Below are 18,820 nucleotides of genomic sequence, written 5' to 3'. Positions count from 1 at the left end.
TTGAATGTTTCGCGCATTTCCTCCCCGTTCAAGGATTCAACGTAGGGGCATACGCGAATGTATATAAACACTCTCGAATACCGATACAGCATTCAGAGGAGTGTTAGTAACAAGCGACAACACTTTATTTTTCTGTGTATCTGGTCATAAAGTGTCGAAAGAAACTCGTCATTCAAATTTTCACGAATCGAGACTTCAGTAATAAGTATTTTTGTAAATAAAATGGAAAATATGTTTCGCCTTTTTGTGGTAGTGGTGGCGCTCTTTATAATATCCGACGCTAAATTGCACAGGTCAGTATTTTATTGTATTATATATTGGCATGATAAATATCAAGATGAATATAGAAATTGATTCTTTTTCTCGTAATAATAGCATATGATTTCTTGAATTAAAAGCGGGATTTGTGCAAATACGATGCTGCGATACAAATTGGATGAAATTTCTTTGGTCAAAACGTTTATTTATTAATCAAAGAGTAGATAAAAAAGAGTATTTTTGACGTAGTGACTCTTTGTTCTTTCATAACGTTTGCTTTTGTCCATTTTGCTTTTATTTACATTTAAACGATGACCATTAACATAAATATTTTGTTTGAAGGTGATCAAAACATCTAATTGTTCACTATTTTTTTATGCATTAGCAGCTCAAATATAGGTATAACGAGTTGCTTTATGTTATGTCTAATTACTTGACATTCTCTATATCCTACTCTTTTAATACTTGATACAGTTACTTATTTTTAAATTATCTCTTCGTGTAAAATTACATGCAAAGTATTTCGTTAACTAAAACTCAATGTTCGTTAAGTTACAATGATTTTATTTGAAACTATGTCATCAATTTTAATTTTATAATTAAATATTACCTTAGAGATGTATATGCAATATGAAGATCATACATAATTTAGAAAAATCATCGATTTAAACGTTTCTGGTAAATTTATATTTAAATGCGTAATGTATTTATATTATAAATATGTAAGTTACCCAGCAAACACCAAGTAACAGTTATATAACTGTTACTTGGTGTTTGCTGGGTATATAGTTGATTTCTGAGGTTAAAATTTGTGTAGACTTTCATATATATATATATATATATATATATATATATATATATATATACATAACTTATGTTTATTTTGGAAATATTTGCTAGTTATATCAAATGTAAAGGTTCTTTTTATGCATATATGTTTGCAAATTTACACACACGCATGCACGCGCGCACGCGCGCGCGCGCGTGTGTATTACAAAATGTACAAATGTAAAACAACTTTCTGTTATTTCTAGGATTTCATTGCACAAGACACTTTACTCCATTCGAAAAGCTTGGGAGAGGAACGACAACTACTTAAAGAACCTTTTATTATCACATGATTATGTCGACTCATCGTGTTTATCCGATTATCTCTATGCTGAATACTATGGCAATATTACCATTGGAACTCCACCGAAAAAGTTTAATGTAATATTTGACACTATTACCTCAGATTTTTGGATACCATCGCGAAAGTGCGACGTTGAATTTTGTTGTAAGTAATTTGTTTATATATACATGTACGCAATAACAATAATATATATATATATATATATATATATATATATATGTATATATTCTATCCATGATCATTATGTTTTCAATTATAATCTTGGAATATTTAAAAAGTTGAAGACAACGAAATTTAATATTTAATATTTTATATAGTGTAAATATTATATATTTTAGAATTTGCATAAATTAATTTGAACAATCATTCTCTGAAGATACAAACAAGCTTTGACAAACAAAAATTAATTCAAGAGTTAATTCAACAAATATATTTAAATATACATATATAATGATTTATAAAAAAATTATATATTTATTATGGATTAATAAGACAATATCTCTATTTTGAAACTTTTTCTAATATTATTAATATGTGATATTACTGAATATGCTTTACAGATTTCCGTAATGGATACGATAGTAGAAATTCCAGTACATATATTGTCAATAGTACTTCGGTTTATAGAGAATACCCAATTCTAAGTATACATGGATTTCTATCTACTGATAGAGTGAATGTAAGTCATCATTAAAGGAACAATCCAATTGAGTTACAATTATAATCATAGTTTAAACGTTTCTTAAGCAATCATATTGTTTTCTTGTGCAGCGATGACGATATATTTCAACATTAATTTTATTATAGATTGCCGGCCTTAATGTTGACAATCAAACATTTATAGAAGTGACTGATATGTCAAACCGAGACCTATTTCAAACGGCACTATTTGATGGTGTCTTGGGCCTGAGGTTCAATACATCCGTTTTCCACAACATAGTTAACCAAGGGCTAGTCTCATCACCCATTTTCAGTTATTATCTAAATAGGTACATATCTTCTTTACTTATGAACAATACATGTTTCTAAATAAAAGTTTTTAATAAATATGTACGTATAATTATATTTGTATATATATTATTATTTATTTAATATTAACACATAAATTAAATTTATCATTTACATATTATTATAATTTTTTTTATGTAAAATAATATTTATATTTGTATATTATATTTAATATAATCTTAATTATCACACACATACATACATATTATGATATAAAATTATACAATTTGTGCAGAGACTCATTCGATCCATTAAATAGTGGTGAATTAATATTGGGTGGTTCCAATCCTACTCATTACAAAGGCGAGTTTACATATGTTCCTGTTACTCACAAAGGAAAATGGCAATTTACCATAGATAAGTACGTTATTTTTTAAATTATGTAATCATGTCCTAACAAATTGATGTTAATGTTATCGCTTTGTAGGATTCAAATAAATAGAAACAATTTGTGCACCAATAGTTGCCAAGCCATCGTTGGCACTGGTTCTGGTGTAACAATAGGTCCAATATCAGATATCGAAAAAATTAATGAACTTATTATAACTACCAATGTTAATGGAGAGGAAAGAGTAAGTAAACGGTCATGTCTTTTACAAAACACATAGGCTTTGATTAAAAAATCATTGAAAGAAGATATATCGATAAAAATAAATATTAGATACTTTCAAATGAAATACAGGGTGTCCTAAAACTCATAATCAATCTTTCAAAGACAGATTCCTGAGATCATCTGAAGACGATTTTTCCTCAACGAAAATATCGAGGCACTAATAATTTTCGAATTATAAGTGATTGGAAATAAGGGGTTTTTCGTAAACTAAGCTTTGTAGAAATAAAATATTAACAAAACCACATTCTTCGATTACTTTTAAATAGAGTTTACTTTAGTTGAGTTTTAATTTAAGGCTTAATTGCAAAGATATATGATGACAAAAATCGGGAACATGCAAAAAATGATGGTCTTCATCGATATTTTCACTGAGGAAAAATCGTCTTCAAATGATCCCGTGAATCTGTCTTCGAAAGATTGATTATGAATGTTGGGACACCCTGTATAATAAACTTCTGGAACAATGAGACCATTAATCTACGTTTCGAATGAACGAAGTTAATATATTTATTAAATATTATTAATTATTAATTCGATTTTATCTTTTACTTAAAGGTGGAATGTTATCGAATTTTTGAGTTACCTACAATCCGTTTTATTTTGGGTGGTAAGGCATTCGATCTTACCGCTAATGATTACATCGTTCGGGTGAGTATAATATAGATAAATTTGTTTAAATTATTTAATAGATATAGAAAATTTACATTGTATATATAATTCTGCACAGTATTTAGATCACAAGAAAAATACAATATGCGCAAGCGGATTTTTGGGACGTAATTTGAGAACACTCGATTGGATTCTTGGCGATGCATTTATCGGCAAATATTATACCGAGTTTGATATGGAGAATAACCGAATGGGATTTGCTTTGACAAAATAAATATTTATTACTTTCTCTAGCACTTGTTTAAAATATACATATTAAAAATGTACATAACGTGCAATTATGTATATTTAGTGGAACATTTTCGATTTTTTCCTGGATTAAAAATTGGTACTAAATATTATTCTTACGTAACTAATATAATTATCGTAAGAATTGTTCATAACAAAATTAACAAGATACTTAAACGTATTCGAAGACTGTACATATTTTTATTTTTTTTTTAAATCTACAAAAACATTCATCAAACAAAGAGTAATATATAACATATATTTATATTAATGTAATTATAGTTTTAATGATTCGATAAAATTTCATAACTTCTTTAAGTTTTAAAACAATTAAGTTTATATCGTCCTCCTAGAATTATAATATCATTAAGCTGAATAATTTTGTTTACTATCATATCACTCATATTAAAAGTGAATTATAATTGAAAGTTATACATAGAACGAAGCAATTTTCATTGCGTTAGTGTAAGAAGACTGTTTTACAAACTGTACACTTTGACGAGTTTCTTCATTATTATATGATATAAAACAAAATAATAATATTTATTAATAATATTTATTATACTATATAATATAATTAAATATTATTATATAGTATAAGTATTATTGCATAATATAATATAGTAAAATTAGATAGTATAATAATTAATAGGATATGTGTATGAGATAACACACATTATAAGTATAAATATATGTAACAGTATATTTTACATTTTATATAATATATAAATGTATAAAAATATATAAATGTATAAAAATTATAAAAATTTTATATATACATATAAGAAAGAGACAATACATATATGTAGACAAAAATGATCAAAAGAGAAGGTGAATGTACAAGTTTTACTTGAGTAAATAAAAAAGAAAATGTAGAATAAAATTTTAGAATTAAAATTTTAATTTTTCAAAAGGACAACATACGATTGTATCCTAAGTCGAAGTAAAAATTCTATCAAAACATTTAGAAAATCTTTCCTTGTTATATTTTATTGTGTACTTCTTCATCAGTTTTTTAATTATCTGCTTAGTTTTCGATAAGACAAAAAATTAAATCTTTTCTATTCGCTAAGCGGCAAAATTCGCATGTCATCAATATGAATTTTTGCATAATTTATATTTCTAAAATTGTGCCTTAACTTTCAACAGCGCAGTATCTTAAATTTATTAAAACATATATTTAAAATGTTTTCCGACTAATTCTACACAAAGATGTGCTCGTTAAATTAAATTGATTTTGGCATTTTATATCATTTCGTAATGGATATAATATTATAATAGAGTACATACACTATTGTTACATATGAATCTTTCAAAATAAAATACGTATTTTTACATACTATGTGCATTAATTTTATTTATTATTAACCCTTCATAGTTTTATTTAAATGTATAATACTACTTTCTATATATATAATAATAATTATATAACAATTAGTAATAAAATAATAACATATGACAAATAATTCAATTATGAATTTAATAAATATTTGCTTGAATAATAATAAAAATGGATATATATATATATAAATCTTGAAATATATATAACTGATATACATATAAGTTATGAAGTTAATGGATCAAATATATAATTCAAGATTATATATATATATATATATATATATATATATATATATATACATATATATATCCTTTTTTCTCTTTAAAGACTTCAAGAATTCATCAAATAAGTCATTTATAACTATATAATTTATTTGCACAGAATGGGATACAAAAATGTCGATTAATTAATTACTGTTTTTTGCAAATTATTTATTATAAGATTAATGTTGATGTATGATTGATTACCTACCCTTTCAGAAAGGATTTCTGATAACAAGACGAAAAATATTCTTGACACATTTAATCCGGTCACAATCTTATGTAGTATAAAAATAAAACAATTTTAAAACTAAAACAATAATTCTTATTCTTCTCTCTCGAATTAAATAAGATTGTCTTTATAATCTGAAAACAGGAATAATATAAAGAAATCTAAGCTATATATTCTTGCACTTAGAATAATTTGATATTAGCGCCAGTAGTTGCGTGATTTTAATTTCTATCACTTTAATTTCTGATATCTGATACAAGCAAATGAGAGTCAGAATATTAAACTGATTGGAATCAATATGATAAATTGAAAATTATTCATGTACTGCCTATTTGAGGCATAAAGCAAGAATTTAATTCTAAATAAATTACATCTCAAGTTTTACAAGTTACATTTACTTTTATCGTTTACTTTATTATTAATTTAATTAAATTGAATTAGTTCTTCGTTATATGAGATATAACTACGATATAACATATTACATATATATCATTTTCTAAGAAAATTCTAATTAACTTGCCAATAATATTGTTATTTAGCACCTATAATAATCCATTTTGTTGCATTTATATAACATTAATTTAAAAGTAAGCGCAAATCTTGTGAAGTTTCTGCTGTCAATTTGTCATCAAGTTGCACGCGCAGAGCCTGCTCGATTTCTGCTGTCATATCATAACAGCACACTGTGTTTCATTTCTGCTGCATTTCTGCCATCATATCATATTGGCACATCGTGTTGGGAAAAAAGAAACTTAATGAGGGCACAGCTGAGTGATATCTGCTGCAAATTCATGATTGAATCTGTTGTTATACTGCTGGCATACTGCTAGCATTTTGCTATCTGGGACACTATTAAGAAATATAAAAAAATGTAGTTTCCATATATTTAATATTATATATATTTTAAAAGAGTTATATATATGTTGCGTATCAAATGTAATGTTCAAAACGTGTGATATTTCATCATCTTGGAAATGGTCTATAATTATCTTTTTCCTAGGACTGTTTTTCAACAAATAAAATTCAATTTACTGAATTTTATATAAGTTTTATCTCTCTTTTTTCTATTTCTTATCACGAAAATAAAATATTCTAAACAATGTATATTACATAAATTTATTTTATTAATAGCATATATTGATATTTATAATATATGCTTGAATGGAAAAAAGAAATCGCGCTAACGAAGTATATAATTAATTACGTCTATATGCGAGACGTATTTATGGTCTATAAATTGTGGATATAGCATGGACATGAATCAAAATCGACTGTTTTATCGGTACCAAAAGTGGATGTGGCCATGTAGTTTCCAGGCACCGTAAAATAGATGTACCGCTAGTGTACGACATAGGGAAAGCGTTTCCTCAAAAATGGCAGCGTGGCCCCTCTCAGACTTCTCTCTGATAGGCATAAGCTAAGAAATTCGGCCGAAAGTTACAAGTAAATCCCAGCACTGCCTTAGATTATATCATGCTAGAGAAAAGACTGATTTTTTATTGTTGTTACCAATCTAGTTACTTTCTATACTTTCTGTTCTTTTTCTTTCTGCGACAAGTCACGCGAGTGCACGCTATAGCCTTTGTTCATTCACGTTTATATATTTATAATTAATTCAGACAGTGCCTAATAATAAAATACGCGTGTTAATAATTATGTTAATAATTGTGAGTATTATTACCAACCTACAGTTTCCCAACAAATTTAAATTTGTTTAAATTTCTAATTTCTTTTGCAAACATCAAGCCATTGAAAAATAATAACTACGATTCGTGATATAAGATACTAATTCTTTTTCTACGTAAAACAATAAGTGTAACAAATAAATGCAGCATGCATTCCGTAAAGTTATGCAATTACATAATTATATAAATTATATTATTATTATATTATTATTATTATTATTATTATTATTATTAATATTATTATTATTATTATATCTTGTGTTGTCTTAAGGTGAAATCACACGGTACGGAATAGAGCGTGGGGAATAGAAAGTGCGTCATAGGCCGGTATTCATAGTCCGATCTTATATTTAAAATCATCTTAAATTCATCTTTAGATAATCTGTAGCCAATAAAATAATACATATAATATCTAAAGATAAACTTAAAACAATCTTAAATATAAGAACGGACTATGAATACCGGCCATAGACCAGCCATAATCAGCGTTATTCCGCATTACGCATTACGCACGCTTTGGTGTGCTCTGTTCACATGGTACGTAAAAATGACTTAAAAAACTGAAAAAAATTTGAAATGTTTTAAAAATTGAAAAAATTAATTAGAATACATAAACTATTGTAACGAAAATAATCTTTTATACAATTTGAGACATAATATGTCATAAAAACAATCAAAACAAAAATAAATTTTATTTTCTAAATTATATCTGTATTGGATACGTCAAAAAACCTTCTATAACGCACTATGTGAACAGAGCACACTGAAATCGTGCGTGATGCGGAATGCGTGTTTATGTATGTTTCTTAGCATCTACTAACGGATTTTGATTTTGGAGCATCTGTCTCGTTTTATATTTTTAATTATAAACTTTCAACAAAATAATGAATAAGAAGTTTATAGTACGTGAAACGATGAAGTATTTAATTGAAAATATATTTCAGAAGTCCGATGCTGCATCATCATAAAATTAAGACAAATGATAAATTAACAAAACATGAATGTTCTACCAGATTAAAATTTGTTTTCGGTAACTTGAAATTACAGTGCATTGATAATACTGTAACACAGAATACAAGAAATGTTATTAAATCTACAAAAATTCGCAATTTTTTTTTAAATACTGGACATTTTTTACTCATTTATACTAGATTGTTGTTCACTCATGCTGTTAATATTACTATCCATGTCTATTTATTTTAACAATAAACTTTTCTTTCCGTTTTAAAATGATCCTCACGACGTATTTCAAATCTGTGCACTCGCAGACGACATGAAAAAGCACAGAAACGTATGGAATAGCGCTGATTTGCTCTATGACGCACTTTCTATTCCGCACGCTCTATTCCGTACAGTGTGATTTCACCCTTAAATTAAACAAGTTTAGAGCGTCATTTTTCATGCATGCATTTTGAGCTTATCTATATTTAACGTTTTTAATATCTTATCACATATTAACCTTTGTGCGGCGCGATCGCGCTTTTTTTGTCCAGTGCTTAAAAATATTAGTACATCAATCTGTAAATTCACGCTCAGTTTTTGTCGGTGGATGTCTTTACTGTTATTATTTAGTCATAGGTAAATTAAGACGAAATTATAAGACGAAGTAATATAATACTCTACACGTGTACATTTTTTAAATATTATAAACAAGGCTGATGGCTTGGCTTTTTTCGACTCGAAATTAAACAAGCACTATCACACCGCTTGACATTTTTCAATCGAGTTTTTACAAAAGTCCGTGGCACTCAAACGGTTAAATATAAATTTGATTTGTTATATCAATGTTGTACTAGCTATGCATGTGAAAAAAAACGTGATTATGATAGATAAATCCGTATTAGATGTCTTTCATTATGAAAAACATCTTTCATACAGAAAAACAAAAGGATGTATTGCGCAAAAAATCGAGCGTGGACGGACACGAATAGCGTATTACGTTTATAAAGAGGTTTATAATTAATTCTGAAAAATGACTTTTCGATACATAACTTAATCATATATGATTAGATTTGTAAAAAAATAACCTTTCTTGGTAATAAAGAAATTTCAAAATAAAAAATATATATTTAGTTGTGGAGTATTTTGAAAAATTAAAAAAATTAAAATTTTTTTTGTTATTGTTGTAAAGTACTCTTGAAGTCATTTAACTTTTAATTTGAAAATTTTTTTCTATCTCTTATAGTTTTTGAAATATTCATCGCGAAAGAAAAAATCGATTTTTTTCAAAGGAGTGTTTTACCCTCTACACACGCGGATGGGCACGTATAAAAAATTACGTGTCTCTTATTTTTGTATAGAAAACAACATATTAATAGAAAACAACATATTAAAAGCTCATTAAAATCGGAGGTGGACACTTCCATGTCTTTTCATTAAATGGGTGACTGCTTGGAAACACCATGTACTGTAGGCAACTTCCTTTTGTTTTTTGGTAATTTAAATATAATCAATATTGATATGATTTTTTATTCCAACCCCTATGCTAAATCACTTACTTATAATGTGATAACTATTGAATCAATAAATTGTACATACGTTTCATGAAAAATGATAACGTTTGATAACGATTTATAAACAGCTGCGTTCAATACGTTTAAAAAATTATAAAATACGTTCTAAAAATTTAAAAATTATATCATGCCGTCATTCTTTATGTGATGGTTTTATTACAAGGAAAGGCACGGAAATCTCTCCCTCCGATTTTGCGCTTTTAATATGTTGTTTTTTTAGACAAAAATAAGGAATACGTATTTTTTTATACGTGCCCATACGCGTGTCTAGGATAAAACACCTCTTTAAAAAAAAATAATTTTTTTCCTTCGAGATGAATATTTCAGAAATTATAAGAGATAGAAAAAATTTTTTAAATTAAAAGTCTTCAATTAAATGGCTTCAAAAGTACTTTACAACAATAACAGAAAAAAATTTTATTTTTTAAAATTTTTTTACGATAATTCTTCAAAATTTTTTTCGTTATTATTCGAACTCGCAAGTGGAGATAAGTGGGGATAAGATAAAGACTACTTGCTATGACGGGAACTGAGACCTTTCGGCAATATCGGGTTTCAGGTCAGATTGAGATTTTTAATTCTCGATGGTTCCCGATGATTCCTGACGTCAAAATGATTCGGCGTCACATTACAATAATAAATTCGAATAAAATGCAATATTACTTTTTATTTATTTATTTGAACAATTTTACTAGACATATAAGAATTAATAAATTAAAATAAAAAATGCAATAAAATAAATAAAATTTTTTAATATTATGTAATAAAATTTATTAATAAAAAAATATTAAAATAAATAAAATTAATTAGGAAATATGTGTGTATATTTATATACGAAACGTACGATACGTAAGCAACTACTTTAATAAATTATTAAACTAATCATTCAGTAATTAGCAAGCATAGATTAGAATCTGGCCATGATTTTGATTGGATAAAACCGAACATCCTACACAACGAAAAGTATGTTCGCAAAAGAGAAATTGCTGAGATGTTTTTCATAAAGAGATTTGATAACCTAATCAACTTACAAAAAGACACAGAAAACTTAAACAACATTTATGACAAAATAATAAAGGTCATGTAGTTCCGTTTACTTATGATCGTGTTCAGTCTTTGACGAGGTCCCACACGGACTCATTGTTCTTAAAAATTGAATTTTAAAAATAAAGTTTTGTTAATGTGACTTGTGCTTTGTACAAGATTATTATCTATGCCGACACTCTGATTACCAATACGTCGGCTAATTTGTATGTATATTTAAAATATCTCACGTTTAAACTAAATTAATTGTGCGTATTACGGTTCAAACCGAAAATTAGATGTAAATAATAATTTTTTGCAACTTATATATCTATTCCAGTGTATACTTGATAAGGACCACAACCATATGGTCGAAACGTCGTATTGAATAAATTATATTTCTGGCTAGTTTGGTCGACTACACAATTTCATTTAACCTTTTATTAAACTATATTAAATATGTAAATTAATTAAATAAATAAGTAAACATAAAATATGTAATTATAAAAATGAAAATATATAATTATAAAATATAAAATAATAAACAAAATATATAATTATAAATTTATATGTACTTACAAAATTAAGAAAACAACATATTAAAAACTCATGAAAATCGGAAGGGAACACTTCCGTGCCTTTCCTTGTCAATGAAAAAATACTTTATTATAGTATTTTGAAAAGCTCTTGAGGGAAGTTACAAGAACTTTTTTTGGCAAGAGATTGCCCTGACACCCTGTATATGTATGTGTGTATATATATATATATATGTATATATATATATATATATATATATATATATATATAAATTAATATCAATTCGATTAGCAGAATGAATTATTAGTGGAGTGAGAAAAACAACTAATTGAGGACGGAAACTGATTGAGTGCAAACATTTACGACAAAAGCAGATTATGTTCGGAACAATATTATGCATTTTATTGAAAAGTTTAGTACTGACAAAGGCAATTATCACGTTTATGCCGAAGGATTACATCACTACGAACAGCCTCCAGGAAGAATGCGTTTTTATGTGTCCGGATTTAAATTTCACACAAGTAAGAGATATTTTTCGTTTAATTAAGAAACAATTAAATGTCATTGCCCTAATAGTGTAACTAAAAATGTATAATGTAAAAATGTATAATAATAAATTATATACATTATATATATAATAATAAAAAATAAAACTATTTAATATAAAAGTAAGATGTAAAAAGAAATTTTATATATAATAATAAAAAAAAATTTTATTCATTGTAAACAAAGAATAGATGAAGCTTGGAAATTTTGTTTATGAAAAGATGTTATACAATATAATATTATAAGTTCAATTAAAACGATAAATTAAAACTTGATTGTATTATTTTTGTCTCTTACTCTCTCTTTCTCTCCCCGAGAGAGATAGAAGAATATATATACTATTATTATATCTAAAAATAACAATTTTTAAAATTAATAAAGCATTCTATCTACTTTCCTCTACATTTATATATACATATGATGGCACTTGAACAGACTTTTTTATGTTATTTTTCTTCAATTACTAAAATTTCTTAATTTTTTTAGGTATTTATAATAACATTTGTTGATACATAGTATAAGATTTACACTAATTTAGATTTCATTTTATGAAATTAATTTAAAAAGTTAGCGTCATTTCTTTGTATTAAAGATAATTATACAGGGTGTCCCATTTTAAAAGTTCCACCCTCATAACTTTTTTAATTTTGATTGTAGAAAAAAATGTTTCAGAAAAAATTGTATGGTTTTAAAGAGCACATAAGGCGGTGCCATTAGTTTGACCTTAAAGAATTACCTGAAAGTCACGTGAAGGTCACCTTCATCTTTATAACTTTTGTCTGAAACATTTTTTTCTACAATCAAAATTGAAAAAGTTTTGAGGATGGAACTTTTAAAAAGGGACACCCTGTATAACGGAATAAAACTACTAAATATCGAGATAGAGAGTCGAGAATCGATTCGTCTAATAAAACTTTAAATTAACTGTAATGTTAATATTTTAATCGACAATATATGCAGCAGCAATCGCTACAACCTAGAATTTATATTAATTTTCATTGTACATATATTCATTTATATATAATTATGTCCTTATCGAGGCTTATCATTGTCGGTTTATACTATCATGTTATCCAGGATTTGTTTGTATTAAAAGTATAACGATAGAAAAAATTTGACAAGATTATAAATAAAAGAATTTATATAATTTTTATGACTAATATTTAATAAATACTGTAAAGAAACAATATTTTTAACATTTTTATTCTTGAAGTACAAAGTAAAATTTTAATGATATTGGACAAATTTTTGAAAAGAAATTTGAGTTAGGGTAAAATTGGAGAAGAGTTAACTAACCTGTGAACTCGTGAAAGAATCAAATCAATAGGCATAATTGTTTCAACAAGTGGGAAAAGCTGTACATTCATTTGCATTATTTGCTAAATATTGCGGTTATAAATCTTTATTGACTCTTATTAATCTTTTATTACATGACTTTCCTTTCGATATATGAATCATGTTTGATATACAAAATGTCCTACAAAAGAATATAAAATAGATTCTACACAAATAAAACTACATTGTACTTCACATATTATCAATAATTAAGAATGGTATATATCAAACGGATATTATTAATCAAACAAGAAACGAATGATAATTGTTTGTTTCATAATCTATATAATTTATCATTAAAAACACAGAAATAGCTGCATTTTTCCCCAATGGTATTCATTTAAATTTTTTCGTATGTTATACTTTGTTTAGGATATTTCAACGTCCGAGAAAAGTGATAATCATATATTAAATTTCAAACCTGATCAGAGTCATTCTGATAGTATGACTGTGAGAAATGAGCGAGAAGTCGATAAAATTCCACTTGCAAATATTTCTATAATTCCAGAATCTATTAGTAAGTTGCAAAAAATGCATGAAACATTAAAAAATAATTATATTAATATGTACGATCTTAAAATCTCTAGAAAGCAGTTTGAACAAGCCAACATCTCTCAGAGCATTTGTACAATTCGACAGTCAATTCACAAAAAAAATAAACGACATTTTTGTGACATTGAGGTAAAGAATCTAAATTCTCAGTTTGTATTCTTTCATTTTTTTCTCTTTTTCTTAAATTCAACGACATAACTATATCAAAATGTTAATTCTGTTATAATTTTGTTAAATATAAAATGGATAAAATTTTATTTTTTTACAGATGGAACCAATCTGAATTTACCGATGAAATAATACAAGGATATACAGTGCAATGTTTTTTTATCGAGGATTTAAAAGAGATTCAAATCTGCGATGATAAAAATATCACAACTACAAAATTGGAGCATACGGTGCACAATCTTGAACCTAATACGACATATTATTTCCGAGTACGTGCACATACTGAAGTTATTGCTGGTCCTTACTCGGATTTAATCGATGTATCGACTACGCATGAAAATCCAATACCTAAATTATTATTAGTAACGGATGATGGCATCCACATATTGGACTTAGATTTAAATACTATTAATAATATTGTTAAACAATTTAACATAGAAGATGTCGCTTACTGTGTACAAGAACATAAAATTTATTGGATACACAATAATAATAATCTAATGACAATGGACATTACTGAAAATAATATCACAAAAATAGCTAGCTTTGATCATATGCTGTATGATCTCTGCATTGATTGGATAGCAAGAAATCTATATGTGACCTATCATGATACAGACTACTCTTCTATTCTAAAGTTCGACTTAACAATGTGGGAAAATGGCATAATTAAATTTGATGAGATTTTCAAAATAAAAGAAACTCTTATTTTTGCCAATTTAATTGTATCACCGTTTATAGGGTACGTTTACTACCGTTTACCTGAAAAAATAATTTTCCATTAAAGATTTATGCAAATTTGTAATTTTTTTATAATTTTACGTGTTTTATAATTAAGATCATAAGTAAAAAATAATGATAAGTTTTTATATAATTATAAGAATTTCGAATTTTTATCACATATAAGAATTTAATTTTGTTAAAATGTTTTATAATGAGTAAAATAATTATATATTTTTTAGAATTTTATATCGCATATCACATAATTTGAAGACTAAAGAATATGATATAATGAAATATCATCTCGATGGAAAAAACGTGCAAATTGATCAGATAAATTCATCCCTTTGCCAATTTCATCCTAAGTCTCGAATGAATCATATGATAATTGATAACATGAATAATGAGGAACCATTAATTTACTGGATAGGTGTTTCTCACATACTTGTCACAAACACTAACCTTTCTATGTGTAATACGATTTTACACACGAAGATAAGTGATGATGTCATACTCGGATCTATGACGTTTGACAAAACAAACATTTACATTTTAGCACATAATCGGCTTCAAATTACTAATAATCATATCTACGTTTCGAAAAAGAAATACGCAAATCTCAAGAGCGTAAATATAGACGAATATGTTAAAGAGATAATAAGAGAACCAGATAAACGTTTTTTCCGGAGAATTTACGCTTTTGACAAATATTTTGAACCATATCCTCCAATGAGATGTCTGACACCTTACGAAAAAGTTTATAATTTTGAAAATGTGATTGCAACGACAAACAGCATCATTGTAAATCTTCCAGAGCCGATTGTAAAGAGTGGATGCAAAAAATATAATTTGCCATCTACTATATATATTATCTCCGTAAGCCATTGTGTAGACCATAATCTCAATAAAACTGAAGAATTCAAGGTGCAGACGTACGAGCGATCTTACGAGATCCAGAACTTAACATCATTTATAGAGTACAAGTTGAAGTTTACTTTAAGCAATTTTTATTTTAATCAATTATCAATAAATCCATTCGATTCAAATGTGGTATCAATAAAAATTAATTCGGACAAGCTTAATGCACCAGAAAACATAAGTGTTCTAGCTTTGACGCCTACTATAGCAGTAGTTCGTTGGATGCCACTCAAGAAACTGAACTGCGTGGCCGTAACCTACGAAGTGCATTGGAAGACAGTTACATTAGTGAACGGCACGCAACAAAAGAGCAAACAATTTATCAATGTGCCGAAACGTATGGCAGATGGCAGATTTTTCACAAAGATTAACTTGTCGCTACCAGTACAAGATTACTTGATATACGTGCGTGTGTATCGAAGTAATTTCAGCGATTTCTACAACGAGAGTTTAAGCAAGATCGATCACATATACTCAGAACCAAACAATATTACCTTGAGCGGGGCTAACATAAATAGCATGGATATTTCATGGATCTCAAATATCAATTCAACGATTTTTTCTGCACTAGAGTATAAAGATGTTGCAACAGAAAAGTGGCAAACAACGAATTATGTTAAAATAAATTATAACAAAGAAGTAATATACCATTTCGAAAATTTGCAATCGGGAACTTTATATAAGTTTCGTTTGATATTGAGATACCTCGAATATGAGGAAAATTTTATATGGCCCGATGATGAAAGATTTATTTTTTCTACACTTGGTAAGCAAATGAAGATATCCATACAGCACAAAAAGTTGAAGAAAAATCGAAGAACAATTTCATTGAAACATTGCAATATTTCAAAACGATTGCGAAACTTTGCTGAGTCATTGATTTAAGATTGTGACAAAGTTAAGATATCCACTCGTCTAATATTGCAATGAGATATTATAGCAACTATAGATATTATATGCAGTGTAATATATTTGAAAAAACGCAATGTTATGGCAGTCATCTAATAATATTACATGTAGAGTATTTTTGTTTCTGACAGATAAATATCACAGAAGCATATGAAAGCATATAATTAAAAAGCTTGATATGAAAAAAGTTTGCCACGACATCATATCTAAAATAATATATTGTAAAATTATATTTAAACATAATCATATAATTTAAAATATTATATTTTGGATACAAAATTATTTTAAATATTTATACAAATCACTTTTTTTACTTTAGAAGTTTTATATACTCTTATATACTCTAATGGGGCAAATATAAAAACATTAATTTGCAAACAATTAATTATGAACATTTATTAACTAATTCTTTTTTATTTAATTTTTTAAATATTTTAAAAATTCATTACATTTATCCGTTACATATATTTGCATGTAAAAAATACATAAAAATGCATATAAAATTAAAAATTAAAAAAGGTAACAGAATAACATTTTAATAACGTTTTAATGATGTCATAGTAGGTCATTAAGATGTCTTTAGACGTCATTTTGCTACCTGGATATTAATATATCATTATTGTGTAACAATGATATAAAGTATTATCTATATTCTTTAATAGAAAAAATAGTAATGCTTACTTTTAGCTTAGAATTATATCGATTCATATTATTTATTATGTTATTACATTATTTTTATAGATAAATTAAAAAGTATTATTGAGATGTTTCTAAAATATAAATATTGTATTTCTAATATTTAACAAATATTTTGTTAATTTATATTTTTGCGATGTTCTATAATGTTTCATTGCAATTTGCAATATTGCAACATTGCCACAAAGTAATTGTAATATTTTGTGCTATATGTATATTAATATGTATATTAATATTATATACTTATTTTCTTGGATATTAAAAGGCCTACAAAATTTAGAAAATTAAATATTTATAATAAAATTATAAGTAGAAATAAGTTTTTAAATAAAACACACACACATGAAAATATTAAAATTATATTTTTACGTAATATAGGTGATATTTCGAGCAGTCCTGGAATATTAGCTATAAAATATTACTTACCTTTGTTGTTAAGTTTTATCGTTATAGTTATTGTAATCTGCGTCTGTTACTTTTATAGATGTAAGTATATTTAATATACGCGCGTATTGACTTGAATTGTAGATTATACATATATATCAATTGTAATATCTACAGATTTATTGAAAATAATTAATTTACTTATATAAAGTTAAACTAATACTAATAATAAATAAATACTATTTAAAAGCGATAAATTTTTTAATAGATATTATATTTAATAGATATTATTACATAACTAGATTTAAATTTTCTTACAGTATATCGACAACGCAGAAATAATACTGAACAAATTTTGCCTTTAATAATGACGGACACGGAATTAGCTGTTGTGCCTGGAGCGGCACAGGATGTGGGACACCATCGGGAAGAATAAAGGAAGGGCTACGGGTCGTCGAATATTTCCCTTTTTACTAACAAAATTGATTTATTTTCTTTTTTTGTAATATTTTTAAATACATGCACTGTTTAGCTACTCTATACAAGTCTCGGGTTTCTTTTCTCAATCTCTTCCTTCCGTTAGACTTTAAGTACTAAATTTTAAGTACTCCGCAAACTTTAAATACTAAATCTTCTTTTAATAATCGACGCGTTAAATAGCGACTAGTCCTTTTATGCGCTGGTAATTGATTAATATTTATTAACGACTGTCCGCGTGCCGTGTTTTTTATTCACTCGTTTTTAGCGAAATTTGAGAGAAGATCGCCTAGCAACATGATTATATAAGGTCATGATGAACTTTTGTGACGATCAAATCTTATTGTTAAGCAAAGGCGTTTCAAAAGTTGAAACTTTGCTTGCACTTTCCCGTTTTCGGCGAATTCGCGTGTGATTCGCTGAACGTTCGCTGAACTATCGCGTTTTATATTAACAATAAAATAAAGTTATAGTTCTTCAGATTATAACATAGCTATTGTACATGAAGTAGCTTGTTGAAACACTCAATTCAATAAGATTTATAGTTCTATGTTACATTATAATCTGGATAAATATGCAATCATCGAAATCAAACGTAAACAAATTACACTAACA

At 26.6% G+C, this 18,820-nt stretch overlaps 2 protein-coding genes across 9 annotated transcripts; both read left to right on the top strand.

Moving 5' to 3' along the window:
* The first annotated feature begins 99 nt into the window (after positions 1 to 99).
* Positions 100 to 3,973, top strand: LOC105250119 (lysosomal aspartic protease). 2 transcript variants are annotated; one of them, XM_011256060.3, is made up of 8 exons: positions 100 to 293; positions 1,293 to 1,534; positions 1,951 to 2,069; positions 2,198 to 2,379; positions 2,634 to 2,759; positions 2,826 to 2,970; positions 3,567 to 3,659; positions 3,739 to 3,973. In XM_011256060.3, exons 1-8 carry the CDS (start codon positions 223 to 225, stop codon positions 3,892 to 3,894), a joined length of 1,134 nt encoding a protein of 377 aa, XP_011254362.2. In that variant the 5' UTR covers positions 100 to 222; the 3' UTR covers positions 3,895 to 3,973. The 2 variants fall into 2 exon arrangements, with proteins under 2 accessions (XP_011254362.2, XP_025270255.1); XM_025414470.1 differs by having other exon boundaries at positions 3,746 to 3,968.
* Positions 3,974 to 7,269: 3,296 nt separating this feature from the next.
* LOC112639667 (proto-oncogene tyrosine-protein kinase ROS-like) lies at positions 7,270 to 18,286 on the top strand. 7 transcript variants are annotated; one of them, XM_025414481.1, is made up of 8 exons: positions 7,270 to 7,409; positions 11,795 to 12,021; positions 13,754 to 13,898; positions 13,969 to 14,062; positions 14,202 to 14,843; positions 15,064 to 16,505; positions 17,723 to 17,830; positions 18,049 to 18,286. In XM_025414481.1, exons 2-8 carry the CDS (start codon positions 11,878 to 11,880, stop codon positions 18,162 to 18,164), a joined length of 2,691 nt encoding a protein of 896 aa, XP_025270266.1. In that variant the 5' UTR covers positions 7,270 to 7,409; positions 11,795 to 11,877; the 3' UTR covers positions 18,165 to 18,286. The 7 variants fall into 7 exon arrangements, with proteins under 7 accessions (XP_025270266.1, XP_025270265.1, XP_025270262.1 ...); XM_025414480.1 differs by having other exon boundaries at positions 11,792 to 12,021; XM_025414477.1 differs by lacking the exon at positions 7,270 to 7,409 and adding an exon at positions 11,018 to 11,190.
* The last annotated feature ends 534 nt before the right edge of the window (positions 18,287 to 18,820 follow it).

Source organism: Camponotus floridanus, unplaced genomic scaffold (assembly GCF_003227725.1).
Source record: "Camponotus floridanus strain SB8 unplaced genomic scaffold, Cflo_v7.5 scaffold80, whole genome shotgun sequence".
NCBI lineage: Eukaryota > Metazoa > Arthropoda > Insecta > Hymenoptera > Formicidae > Camponotus > Camponotus floridanus.
The sequence above is the reverse complement of the archived record's forward strand: the minus strand, read 5'-3'. Positions and strand labels throughout refer to the sequence as shown.

What these genes read in the sequence shown, in the direction of transcription:
- LOC105250119 (XM_011256060.3), top strand. Translation starts at nt 223, where the DNA reads ATGGAAAATATGTTTCGCCTTTTTGTGGTAGTGGTGGCGCTCTTTATA. An exon ending in GTGCGACGTTGAATTTTGTT is followed by an intron (nt 1,535 to 1,950) that starts GTAAGTAATTTG and finishes TATGCTTTACAG; the next exon opens with ATTTCCGTAATGGATACGAT. An exon ending in ATGTTAATGGAGAGGAAAGA is followed by an intron (nt 2,971 to 3,566) that starts GTAAGTAAACGG and finishes TTTTACTTAAAG; the next exon opens with GTGGAATGTTATCGAATTTT.
- LOC112639667 (XM_025414481.1), top strand. Translation starts at nt 11,878, where the DNA reads ATGTTCGGAACAATATTATGCATTTTATTGAAAAGTTTAGTACTGACA. An exon ending in ATTGTATCACCGTTTATAGG is followed by an intron (nt 14,844 to 15,063) that starts GTACGTTTACTA and finishes TATATTTTTTAG; the next exon opens with AATTTTATATCGCATATCAC. An exon ending in CGTCTGTTACTTTTATAGAT is followed by an intron (nt 17,831 to 18,048) that starts GTAAGTATATTT and finishes ATTTTCTTACAG; the next exon opens with TATATCGACAACGCAGAAAT.